The following is a 12,828-nucleotide window of genomic DNA, read 5'->3' as shown; positions in this document are numbered from 1 at the left end:
AAGAGAAGAAAGAAGAGAAGGAGAAAAAAAAGAAGAGAAAGAGTGTTGGAGATAAAATAAGAAGTTGGTGGAGGAAAAGGAGAAATTAGAAGAAGAAGAAGAAGAAGAAGAAGAAAACCCAAAGGCCCTTTTCAGGGCCAGCCATATTTCTCGAAAAGAGATAGTCTTTGAATTGCCTACCCCTTTTTTAAAAAATTTTTTAAAAAAAAATCCCATGTTAAATTCCCCTTGTCCGTAGAGTGACCCACGATTTATTGCCATGTTAAATTCCCCTTGTCCGTAGAGTGACCCACGATTTTCTCCATGTTAATTCCCCTTGTCCGTAGAGTGACCCACGATTTTTCTCCATGTTAAATTTCCCTTGTCCGTAGAGTGACCCAGGGGTCCCTGTAATGCTAATTCCCATTGTCCGTAGGGTGACCCCTTTCACTACTGGAACGATCTCCACCCGCATAAAATTGGTGTCCCAGTGTGACATCATTGTCGCTGACCAATCGCGACTGACGTTACAAATGCATTGGTTGATTCCACAGCGATTGGTGAACAGAAAAATATTAATTGGCATCATGAGTGCATGGGTCCATTCCCTCATGAAACAGCCCTCCATTCAGTCCACAATGGGTCCAAAAATAGGACTCGCTGCTGAGGTTAAAATTATCAGTGCACACAAACGCCTGGGGGATGAGGCTCTCTTTCCTTCTCCCATGAATAATTATCAGGTCGCTGTACGATCACAAACCAGAGGCACATGCACTTATGTGCGCACGCCTCTTAAATCCAATTTAAGTAAGTAAGTAAAGTCTGGTTATCCCAGCGCTAACATAGGAAGATGAATGTATTCAACGATTTAAAAAACAGTTGGTACTGGATGGTGGATGGAGCCTAAGTGGTGCAAAGACTTGCAGATGAATGGATGTACCTAGGTAGCCTAGACTTTGTCACCAGTCTCAAATTAGCGAGAGATCTGGTGAAAGACATGATAGAGAAGGAAGTGGAGAAATTAAGAGGCTTCACTGAACCTAAGTATGTTAGAGCTGGAACATTGAAGGAGACAATTGATGTTGTGATTAAAGTCAGGTTCTTTTTAGAACAAATATAGAATTTGACAGAGTGGTTTATTGTAAAGTGGTAATTAGACCAATTAATGAAAGCTGAAGAACTGATGAGAATGGTACTGAAAGAGGACGTGAAGAAGATAAAAGATAAATTGGAAAAGGAGAAAAGTGACAAAGAAAACAGAAAGAAAAAGAGGACTTTGAAAGACTGAATCAAAACTGGATCAAGGTGCAGGAAACGTTTAGATCCATGGGACATCCCGACTGGATGCCAAACAAAGAAAAGAAGAAGGGAATCATAGATAAAGTGAGGAGATGGTGAAAGAAGTGGAGAACATAGAAGGAGAACCCAAAGGTCCTTTTCAGGTCCACTCATATGCCTCGAAAAGACTTACTTTCTTGCCTAAAAATTTCCTTTAGTCGGTTGTATAGTTGTTTGTGTGATAGATTAATGTTCATCCATCTATGGTCTTATGTTGTATGTGTTATATGTGTCTATGTCCATCCAGGCGTTCTGTGTATTTTTTCCCGCTGATTGTCCGATTTTGAGCCAGCCCCTTGCTACATTGTTACAGTCTTCATTACCGTGACGTCACCATACCTGTCCCATTTCTATTCAACCCAACTTTCTCTTGTCCGTAAACAGCCCCATATAAATCTTGTCCATAAACGTGCCTAGGGTGATCTGAAAAACCTTGTCCGTATCGTCCCCAAGGGGAGTCTGTAATGTATTTTCCCACTGTCCGCAAAGTGCCCCACTCTACTACTTATGTTTTTCACACCGCATATGAAACCATAATGTTGATTCTATGGACATTAGATTCCCGTTGGCTCCATACTGATCCACTTTGTGCTGGCGACCGTAATATAAATTCTGATTGACCCCATTCTGTCTCATCTGACCTGTTCCTAACACCCATTATTACAAGAAAGATGTCTCATTCACCTGATGCCCTTTTTGTGTTTAGTATCATCAATTTGCAGTATATTTGAATAGCAGAAAATGAAGTGAACCTAATATTTTTCTTTAAAGAAATATTACAAATTAATTTTTGAATAGACGGTGAGCGACATTGTTAAAAAAGCACAACACTATGAACTATGTATGGTAATGACATTTAAAATCGATGAAAAGCAAGAATCTGCAATGTTTGTTAGATATTTACAATATTAAGCGACCCCTTACATTAGTAGTCATAAGTAGTCAGTTTGAATGACTTGGGTATATAAACTCGCATTTCAATAGTAGCAGTCAGTCTGGAAAAATTAAGTATAAATGACGATATTTCTTAATATATATAAATCATTTTTGTGTATATCGACACAATCAGTCAGTTCTCTATATGAGCTGTTACCATTGGTTTTTTTTTTGTGGCGCAAAAGACATGACTGCATTTTCAGTCCCACACCTACTTCCATCTCTGCCTGAAACAGACAGATTGGTTTTTAACATTTTAGGTTCAGAAAACGGAAATTCGGCAATGCCTGGGTGACGATTAGGTATCGCACAAAGTTTCTAGTGGAATTGCGCAAGTGACATTAACGCTACAAAATGGATGTTATCTTTATCTTTGTTGACATACCTTACTATACCATTATTTTGAAACCCCAATCCACTCTCCCCACCCCCAAAAATTAAAAAAGGGAAGGGAGCGGGAGTGCAGACGGTAGACGCCAACCACGGTAATGTTCAGGGCAAATGACAAAGAGACCCTATTTATTTAAATCTTCATCACCAATAGACTGAATGGATGGATGCTTTTTTTTTTAAAGCTTGTACATGTAGATTTTTCTGTTGTACAAACTTCTGTGTGAATGGAGGTGGGTACTTATTTTTGTCTCCTTTATATAGTATATGATGTGCATGGCCCGATTCTAGCATTCATTTTCATACACATACACCCTTACCCCTTTTCCAATTACTAGGTGTGCATCGCTCAGCAGGTTCTGATAAATATTAACCATGACCTAACTATTTTGGAATTCGATATTCACAATAATAAACCATGACATCATACTAGGTGTATGTATTATTAGAGACGTTTCGAGGCTGTATCAGCGTTTTCGGAAAACTTACCTCATTATACTCTGCAATCGAACAGTAGGTCAGTTAATTTCCTGAAAAGAAAGACAGAAACAACTATTTCCTGATGAATATTGAAAGTAGGGACCATTCCAAGAAAAAATATGACTGTACAATCATTTTAGTCGTCTGGTAAACGAATATCATGACGCTTACATAAATGTTCTATGTGTATCAAGTTGGTGCCTCTGACCAGTGCATTTTAAAGGGATAATGGAATCCAAACCTCACAGAGAGCATTTATTAATAACGTCATCGTCAGAACGCGGGAAACATTTCATTGTAGACAGAAAACAAGTGGTCACCAGAACTCGCAAAACTCGAGTGCTCATTGCGGCGCTATGCATTTCTGTAATTTGCAATGTTTTGGCGGTTGTGTTCCTTGCGTACAAAGAAATACTATTGCAGAGTGGAGCGGGTGCACAGAGGGGTCATTGTGCCAGGTTAGAAAAGGACAATGTCTGCTTATCGTGCTCTAGTAAAGAGCAATTTAGACTCACTTCAGGAGAAACCAGGGATATTAAATGGATGACACTCTGTTCCGATGAGAACCTGTGCTGTCTTGAAAGTTTTGAGCCGTTGTCAAGACTTAAACAAATTGTGAGTCTAGTTTGGCTTGCTGGCTGGTTTGTTTCTGTTTGCATGTATGGTTCTTTTGTGTTTTCTTGTGTTTAAATAAGTTTCTAATCCTGTACTGCGGTTTAGCAATGTTAAATGACCCCTCAATAAAGTATCAATATTTGAAGAATCATAATCTGCACGAGAAAAAAATAGAGATTTACGAAATAGTGAAAATGTTTTAATGACAGCCTTGCTCTCACAGGCCATAAAAAAGACGTTAATTCGTGACAGCTGCACACAGAAGTTGATATGGAAAGAAAAATGTCGGTACATGTTTATATCAGACACGTAAGTCTTAAACGCTGTACATTACAGTTTAAATCAAAGTACGAGTCAAGTCAGCCTTTTTTATATCTGAGACGTAAGACGTGTAAAACTTTGTACTTTACAGTTTAAATCGAAAGTCTTGTCTGTCGGTCTTTTTATATCGGATACTTGTGTACGTTGGAGTTGAAATCGAAAGTAAGTCTAGTCAGGCAGTCTCTTTATATCGGACGCAAGTCACGTGAAACGCTGTACATAGAAGTGGAATCGAAAGTCAGTCAGTCAGGCTGCCTTTTTATGCTTTATCTTAGATCCCTTCAATAGGTAAAATAGTAGAAGGGCAGAAAAAGGACTTTATCTTAAATTCTTTAAGTTAAAATAGTAAATGAACAGTATAAAGGATTTTATCATAGATTCCAGGGACGTCATTGGAATGGATGGGCATATTGCCCCCTCCCCGAATTTGCATGTGCTGTAAAATTATGTAGCCTATATACGAAAATTCACAAGCCTGTCAAGTTCCTTTCCCCCCAAAAAATATATTGCCCCCGCCCCCCATTTGCATGTGCTGTAAAATTGATGTAGTCTATATACGAAAATTAACAAGCCCGTCAAGTTTTGCCCCCACCCACCAAAAAATATTATTGAAATGGTGTCCCTGTTGTTACTGTCTCTCTAATCTGTTATTCAGCCTGAGCCAGCGCGTTGATATTTGCATGAATCAAGTTTTGCCCCCCCCCCCCATAAAGTCCCCCCCCCCCGAAAAAGTTGATTTGACGTTCCTGCTTAGATCCCTTCAGTAGTTAAAAATAGTAAAAGGACAGTGTAAAAGACTTTACCTTAGATCCCTTCAATAGCTGAAAATGTAAAAGGACAGTGTAAATTACTCTTCCTTATATCTAAAGGACTTGATTTTAGATCCCTTCAGTAGTTAAAATCAGTAAAAGGACAGTGTAAAGGACTTGATTTTAGATCTCTTCAATAGTTAAAATCAGTAAAAGGACAGTGTTTATAAAGGACTTGATTTTAGATCCCTTCAGTAGTTAAAATCAGTAAAAGGACAGTGTAAAGGACTTGATTTTAGATCTCTTCAATAGTTAAAATCAGTAAAAGGACAGTGTTTATAAAGGACTTGATTTTAGATCCCTTCAGTAGTTAAAATCAGTAAAAGGACAGTGTAAGGGACCATCTTAGATCCCTTCAATAGTTAAAATCAGTAAAAGGACAGTGTAAGGACTTTATTTTAGATCCCTTCAATAGTTAAAATCAGTAAAAGGACAGTGTTTTTAAAAGACTTGATTTTAGATCCCTTCAATAGTTAAAATCAGAAAAAGGACAGTGTAAAGGACTTTAACTTATATCCCTTCAGTAGTTAAAATCAGTAAAAGGACAGTGTAAAGGACCATCTTAGATCCCTTCAATAGTTAAAATCAGTAAAAGAACAGTGTAAGGACTTTATCTTAGATCCCTTCAATAGTTAAAATCAGTAAAAGGACAGTGTAAGGACTTTATTTTAGATCCCATCAATAGTTAAAATCAGTAAAAGGACTTTTTATAAAGGACTTGATTTTAGATCCCTTCAGTAGTTAAAATCAGTAAAAAGACAGTGTAAAGGACTTTATCTTAGATCCCTTCAATAGTTAAAATCAGTAAAAGAACAGTGTAAAGGACTTTATTTTAGATCCCTTCAGTAGTTAAAATCAGTAAAAAAACAGCGTTTATAAAGGACTTGATTTTAGGTCCCTTCAGTAGTTAAAATCAGTAAAAGGACAGTGTAAAGGACTTTAACTTAGATCCCTTCAATAGTTAAAATCAGTAAAAGGACAGTGTAAAGGACTTTACCTTAGATCCCTTCAGTTAAAATAGTCAAAGGACAGTGTAAAGGACTATCTTAGATCCAGGGACATCATTTGGGCTGAAAATATAAAAGGACAGTGTAAATTACTTTTTCTTAGATCCAGAGGCGTAGCTGGGGGGGGGGGGGGGGGCAGAGGGGTACATATGTCTCCGGGCGCCAAGGTACAGAGGCGCCAAAATGAGGCTTACAACGTTACATTATAATAAGTAAACAAGGGTAATATTCAAAAATGTGATTAAACGGGGAGGGGGCTGGGGCGCAAATTTTATAGTTCGTCCCCGGGCGCAAAATATCATAGCTACGCCTCTGCATAGATCCCTTCATTAGTTAAAAATATAGAAGGACAATGTAAAGGATTTTATCTTAGACCCCTTCAATATTTAAAAATAGTAAAAGGGCAGTGTAAAGGACTTTATATTATATCTCTTCAATAGTTAAAAATAGTAAAAGGGCAGAAAAAGGACTTTATCTTAGATCCTGAAAACAAGATGGTAAAAGAGGCAGAAAAAAGATGTTGCCTTAGAGCCCTTCAATCGTTAAAAATAGTAACAAGGCAAAAAATGGGATTCCTGAAAACAGTTTTCGGCCAGTGAGGACACTTGGATTGACACCTGCTTTTGTGCTTTTTTCTCTTCATTTTTTCACGTTTGAAAATGAAGAATTTACACACTCTAGACCCTATGATAAATGTAAAATCTTGTAAGGCAAGTGCAAATCTATTTGTTTCAGTTTTCACTAAACCATACTGCGGCACAGACACAGCGCGAGGGGGATACGGAGAGAAGGCCCGCAGCACATGTTTACGTTGATGTCAACCAGCTCAAAAGTTAGTACTCAAACAACACTGAAATAATCACTGTGTAGTTTAATTACGTCTGAAATATATTTTAACTTTTCTTTTTCTTCTTGTTTAGTTCTATCTTTAATTCTTTTTCATTCCCAGATATTCCATAAATACAGCTATTAGATTTATTTAGCACGGTGTATGTAATTCGATAGTAGAAAAAGGAAGGAATATATCCCAGTCCTTATAAGTTGGGATTAAGTGTTTCGACAATTTAAACTATTATATCCCCCACCACCAGTATATATTTCCAGTACATGAAAAGTATGGAAGTTATTTAAGTTGCTTATAAGACTGTTCTTATGCTATTTTACAAAAAAAGAAAATGATAATAAAATGGGGGAAAATCGGTCAAACAAATACGAAACAAGGAAAGAATAACGTCTAAACTTTATATTCTTTAGCCACGTCAACATCTGTAAAAGTACAGTGTGAATGCAGTAAATTATCAAATCCATATTTTCAGATTTCTGAATTAATAGTTTAATTGATTGACTTTGTAGATGACACTCTTGCCTGGTCACTGGGAGATGGCTACAACACAGCTTTTCTCGTGAATGGTGTTGAGATGGTCGAAGCTTCACTGCAGGTTCCCGAAGCTGGAGACTACTTTGTCTACTCTTTCATCACCTTCAAATCCCCACCGTCTCGAGGAACGGTGAACCCCAGCCCCACATTTGGCCACTACGTACAGAGGGAGAATTCTGCCCTACCTTTCACTGGGAAACAACTGTTGCTGATGAACCGGAAGTCAAAACCAGAAGGAGACTTTTCGTTCCAAAGTAGTTTTCTCTCCGCTGTTCTGCGTCTGCGTCGTCATGACAGAATATCAACAGGTGTCAATGAGATATATAGCATTTACACGGCGACAATGTCCAATTTTATGGGACTCTACAGGGTGTGATCAACATTAAACAGTTTCTATTATGAGACTTTTCCCCGAGAACCTTCTCACCCCTTCTGTACCAGTTGCATTCCTTGTTCCGCTGCAAAGAAATATAGGGGAATATAAACAGTAGATCCACAGTCCAGCTAGAAACAATGATTGGGGATCATCCATCCCCTAGATACATGTCTATTTCAATCTAGATAGATATGTAGCAGCAGCAGAGAGGGTGAACAGACCTTTTGCTGAAACGCCAGTTTTAAAAAATAAAGCTTTCTACAAAAATGAAATAAATAAGGTGACTTCAAACCGAAGCCTCTAACTTTACTGAGAGTTTTTCTAATTGGGTTAGTTTATTTTTGTTAATTTATTGTTGTCGTTAGTGTTTTTCTAAATTTGTATGTCTTTTCGTTTACCCACCGGACGTTTCATTGAGGTTGCACCCTCTCTGCTGCTAGAATTAAATCATTATCGTATCAAACCAAATATTTTATCAAGACCTACACGTTATCCTGTTCTGGGATCGTGTAAATTTATTGTTGTAAATCCGTGCGGAGCAGATTGTGCTTTTGAAAAGAAGTTTTTGAACTTAATCATGTCCTTATCCCCACTACACCAAGTCTGATGAATATTTCGCAGAGTTTGTGTATCAACTCCATTAAACACAACTAAAATATTACAGTTATCTCTGATCACTTTAGGTATTCGTTTGTATCCTTGAATAATATAGATAATATCTGTATTTTTAAGCCTGCCTCGAGAAAATGATGCTGGATTTGTTTGTTTATCAAGCATAACATCATCATACACTAAATTATTCATAAATCCGTCTAATTCATCTATGGACGGTGCTTCATTAATATCTGTAATAAAATTAATAACATCATCCATCTTCATTTAATAACTTTGCATTTTCATTTAAAATTTTAAGTACATCATAACATCTCTGATCATCAACTGACGTAGCCACTAAATATAACTTGCCCCACTTGAGGCAACTCATTATCAAATTAAGCAGTAATTGTTTTCTGCCAGACCCAGATGGACCTATTATTATCATTGTGATAGAATTCGGTAATGCTGAAATATGTTTTACTTTCTCTTGTTTTCGTGTCGCTGAGAAATCAATGACATCCGTGTTGTAGAAATATAATAAATTATATGAATCTATATTGTGTTCGATGTAGAGCATCCACCCCCACAAGTGGATTAACAACAATAATAAAAAAAAATAAAAAGCGTGTTTTTACAGGTAAATGTGTAAAATGTGGTACAAATAAATATAAATTTATTTCTAAGAATAAAATTGGTGGTGATATCGCTACTTCATTAAAAAAATTGCCAGGAACTCCATGGGCTAAATACCCAGGATAAAAACATCTTCCTGGATATATTTATTGTGGTCCTGGTACCCGACTTGATATCCGACTTGACGAGCAAGATCAACCAAGACCTGGTGAATATCCAATAAACGCTATTGATAAAGCATGGCATATTCATGATGTAGCATCTAAAAATAAACATTTACAAAAACGACACATGTAGATGTGAAGTTGATTCATGCATTAAATTCTATTTTTTTAAAAGATCTTTTAAATCATTAGCAAATTAGTTGGTAAGATCTGCGATGAAAGGTAAATTATTATTCGGAGCCTTTAATTAATCAACCGATTATTATGACATAATGGAATCGATTTATTGTTGGAAGGTAGATTAGCGATTAGTAAACTCGCTGATGCAGCGAATGTTACACGTTCTGTTGCTGCAAAATGGTTAGCACGACAGGCAATATAGCAAATGTAACTACCACCACCTAAACACATTCTGCATCCATATTGTGATGTCAACTTTCCCAATGAAGTTTATCAAGCATATATTTTATTTTTACCACATGATACTATCAAAATTGGACGACGTCAATCAACATACAAATACGCGTTAACTGTCGTTGACGCTGCAAGTAGATTTAAGGAATCGGAACCATTATCAACCAAAAACAGCAACTGAAGTCTCTTCTGCTTTAGAACGAATTGATCAACGAGGACCCTTACGATGGTCACATCTATTAAAGGTTATCGTGCCAAGGAATTTCTAAGTGCAGTATCATCTCTGATGAAGAAACGTAATGTCACAATTAGACGAGGACATATCGTGATCAGGCAATTATTGAACGAATTAATCGAACACTTTCTGAACGGTTCCTTGGATATCAATATGCTAAGGAAATAATTTACAAAGATATGAGATCTCGCGAATGGGTTGCAAGGTTACCAAGTGTGATAAATGCGTTAAGTAATGAAATTACTGGAACAACTGCCATGAAACCCATTAATGCAATTACAAAATAAACACACCAATACAACGACATGAATTTTCTAAACCAGTATTAGGTAATATTAGGTAACCTATTAGGTAATAGGTTACTATAAGATATTTATATGAACCCGGTGAACTTGAAGGCGGTAAAAGAGTGCGACTGATCCTATCTGGAGTATTACAACACACACAATATCTAGCGTGGTAAGATCTACGTGTAGACATGCAATCTACAGATTAGATTCAACTGCTCCTCAACATGGATTTGTACGAGACCAATTAAAAGTAATTACTGAAGGCACACAATTACCACCGCATTCACTTTTGTAAATTAGCACCTCGACGTCAATTACATTCAAGACAGGACAGCATTACATTTTCGCGTGTATGACCAAAATTACTATTAACTCTATCTACGGTAAATTGTCTTGGATTACTTCTTTCAATACTGCCACAACATTACTGTATTACAACTCGCACAATGATTATTTTGTTGTTGTTTCAATGTCATGATAAATTCTATATCGAGGTCAAAGTCGCGATTAATTTTTTTGTCACATTGTTTATGACAATTTTTTTCTTACTATATCATTGTCAATAACATCGTTATTATCAGTAGTTTCTGTGAAGTCTATGATAATTCTCCACAGCTGAGATATTTTTCTGACTCGAGACATTGCGAGTTAAGCTAAGTTTGACCATTCGATACGATCATCAACAATCCAAACATTTGTATCAGAGATGGTTAATCCTTGTGATGACTGAATAGTCATTGCGTATCCTAGCGTACATGGAGTTTTGTCCATAGTTAACGTGGTCTCAACAACATTAACAGGAACTAAAACAATATCATTTAATACAAGATTTTGTTTTTCTTATGATCCTGGTATATCAACGTCGATATTCTGCGGGCGTTTATCAACCGGTCGATAATACAATGGTACGGGTAGATTTCTTTATGTAACTGAAATAATTGTTGTTGAAGTGTATCACGAACGATATTTCTACTTGCCACTGTGAAATCATCTGGTCTCCGTAAATTCCAAAAATTGTTAATAGGATTTTCCGAAATTATTTCACACATTATTTCACATTGAATTGTATTCGATTGTAGTCTGATTAATTTCTTAAGCTCTCTTAATTCTGGATTAAGTGTTCTATGATCATCAGTTATTTCTTCATAATAATCTACAAACTTCTTTAACCATTCATGTGGAGTCAGTGCAACAAAAGGTGGTGGTTGACCATGATCGTCACACATTATTACAGCTGTATTTTTGTCAATAACCAATCAAGAAATGTTTTTAACGTTTCTAATGAAACAGAACATATTTCATCCCAAACAATAATCCTTGGAATATATTTCTCTCCCATTTGTTCAGGAGTCCATTTATCTCCCTTCCATCGAAAGAATTTATAAGTGCATGACTTAATATTTCTTTCTCTCATTTCTCTTGAGAGTCTATGTGTAGGTGTTGATGCAAATATTTCTAAACAACTGTTCAAGAATAATTCAATCACACGAGTTATTTTGCCACAACCTACAGGCCCATAGAGATAAACTATTTTATGTCTAGCTACAGGATCAAACACAGTGCTGATGAAAATTTTGATATTTGATTTTGTTGGTAATAAATACCTTTAATTTCAACGTCGGTGCATTCAGAACAATTAAGTATATTGTCTTGTTTTATTCTCCATTCACTCCATGAAGCACAAGTGCTGATATGTAGTTGCTCTAGCATTCCCGTATTCTTGTTGATATAAAATGAATCCGTAGCGACTTTGACAGCAAACTTGGAAACCCTATTTATCATTGATAATAGACTTACTGAAAGATACGAAGCATTGAAGATCTTAAATGAGTAAGCAGAGGTGACCCACCATCAATATAACTCACAATTGTGTCTAATTTAGTTCCGCCTGATAAATTAATATTTCCTCGACTTATAAACGTATTTCTATTTGATGCATCAGCAATTATAAAATATAGTTCAGCATCATCTATAATCAGTCTTGTACAGAGTCCTTTATGATCATATGATCCTCCTTGGGTGAATTTACCGATTATTTTCTTAAAAGATCTTGCGATGTTATGCTCAAAATCACTTATATCAGGATTTTCATAATCGGAATATTTCTTTTCTTGTGGTAACCAAACTTCTTTCTGCTTTACTAATGAGGTATATTTGATTTTATTACTGTTAACAATAATATTATTTTTACACAGAGCATATACCGTAATAATACTGTTGCTGCCCACGTTTTTTTCTGATAAATGTTTGCCAAACCAGACATGCCAAATCGGATGAAAATGTTCGGCAAATTTAAATGACTCGATACATGCGAATCCTGTCAAGTCAAAATCTGTTAATGGTCTATTTATCGATAATCTGGTCATTTAGTGTGTGGGATGTCCAAAGCGCTCAAAATACTTAGAAAACTCCCAAGAACACTTCCTGGATAACAAGCAACCATACAAACTGAAATAACATCTCTATAGTCGTATTCTGTATTCCATATTCCACCGTGTCCGTATTCGACACAGCTGCGTTGTATTTCTTCAGGAAAACCCAATCGTGCTGGTTTCCACGAATTTTTCTCTCTAGCAAAATGGTCAGCAACTGACGAAACGGTAAAACAATTACTCAGGAATTGTTCAGTATCGTCATGGGTATATTTGAACGCAAGATCTTTCATTTCTTCATACAGAATGTGAAGTAAATAACGCCATCAGGCCGTACAATCTGATCACATTTTCCATTATCGGAACTTTGAAACAGCCACACGGATACAGGATCATTCTTACTTATTCCGTTAATAAAATCAAATATACCTCATTAGTAAAATTTAACAGTTCGATTTCGTTGAAATATTGTTACTGCATTAGTCAACGCATGC

General features: G+C 36.4%; 1 protein-coding gene across 1 annotated transcript; it reads left to right on the top strand.

The window, feature by feature from the left end:
- The first annotated feature begins 3,238 nt into the window (after positions 1-3,238).
- On the top strand, positions 3,239-8,781 carry LOC149800840 (lymphotoxin-alpha-like). The gene is made up of 3 exons (XM_089954853.1): positions 3,239-3,738; positions 6,611-6,707; positions 7,229-8,781. Exons 1-3 carry the CDS (start codon positions 3,352-3,354, stop codon positions 7,627-7,629), a joined length of 885 nt encoding a protein of 294 aa, XP_089810979.1. The 5' UTR covers positions 3,239-3,351; the 3' UTR covers positions 7,630-8,781.
- The last annotated feature ends 4,047 nt before the right edge of the window (positions 8,782-12,828 follow it).

Source organism: Sinohyriopsis cumingii, chromosome 4 (assembly GCF_028554795.1).
Source record: "Sinohyriopsis cumingii isolate HCF-2022 chromosome 4, ASM2855479v2, whole genome shotgun sequence".
Lineage (NCBI taxonomy): Eukaryota > Metazoa > Mollusca > Bivalvia > Unionida > Unionidae > Sinohyriopsis > Sinohyriopsis cumingii.
Note: the sequence above shows the minus strand (reverse complement) of the source record. Positions and strands in the feature narration are given on the sequence as shown.

Bases quoted from the DNA above. Each gene is read 5' to 3' on its own strand.
- LOC149800840 (XM_089954853.1), top strand. From the start codon at position 3,352: ATGGAATCCAAACCTCACAGAGAGCATTTATTAATAACGTCATCGTCA. The intron at 3,739-6,610 runs GTGAGTCTAGTT...TATTTGTTTCAG, and splicing joins TGTCAAGACTTAAACAAATT to TTTTCACTAAACCATACTGC. The intron at 6,708-7,228 runs GTTAGTACTCAA...TTGACTTTGTAG, and splicing joins TGATGTCAACCAGCTCAAAA to ATGACACTCTTGCCTGGTCA.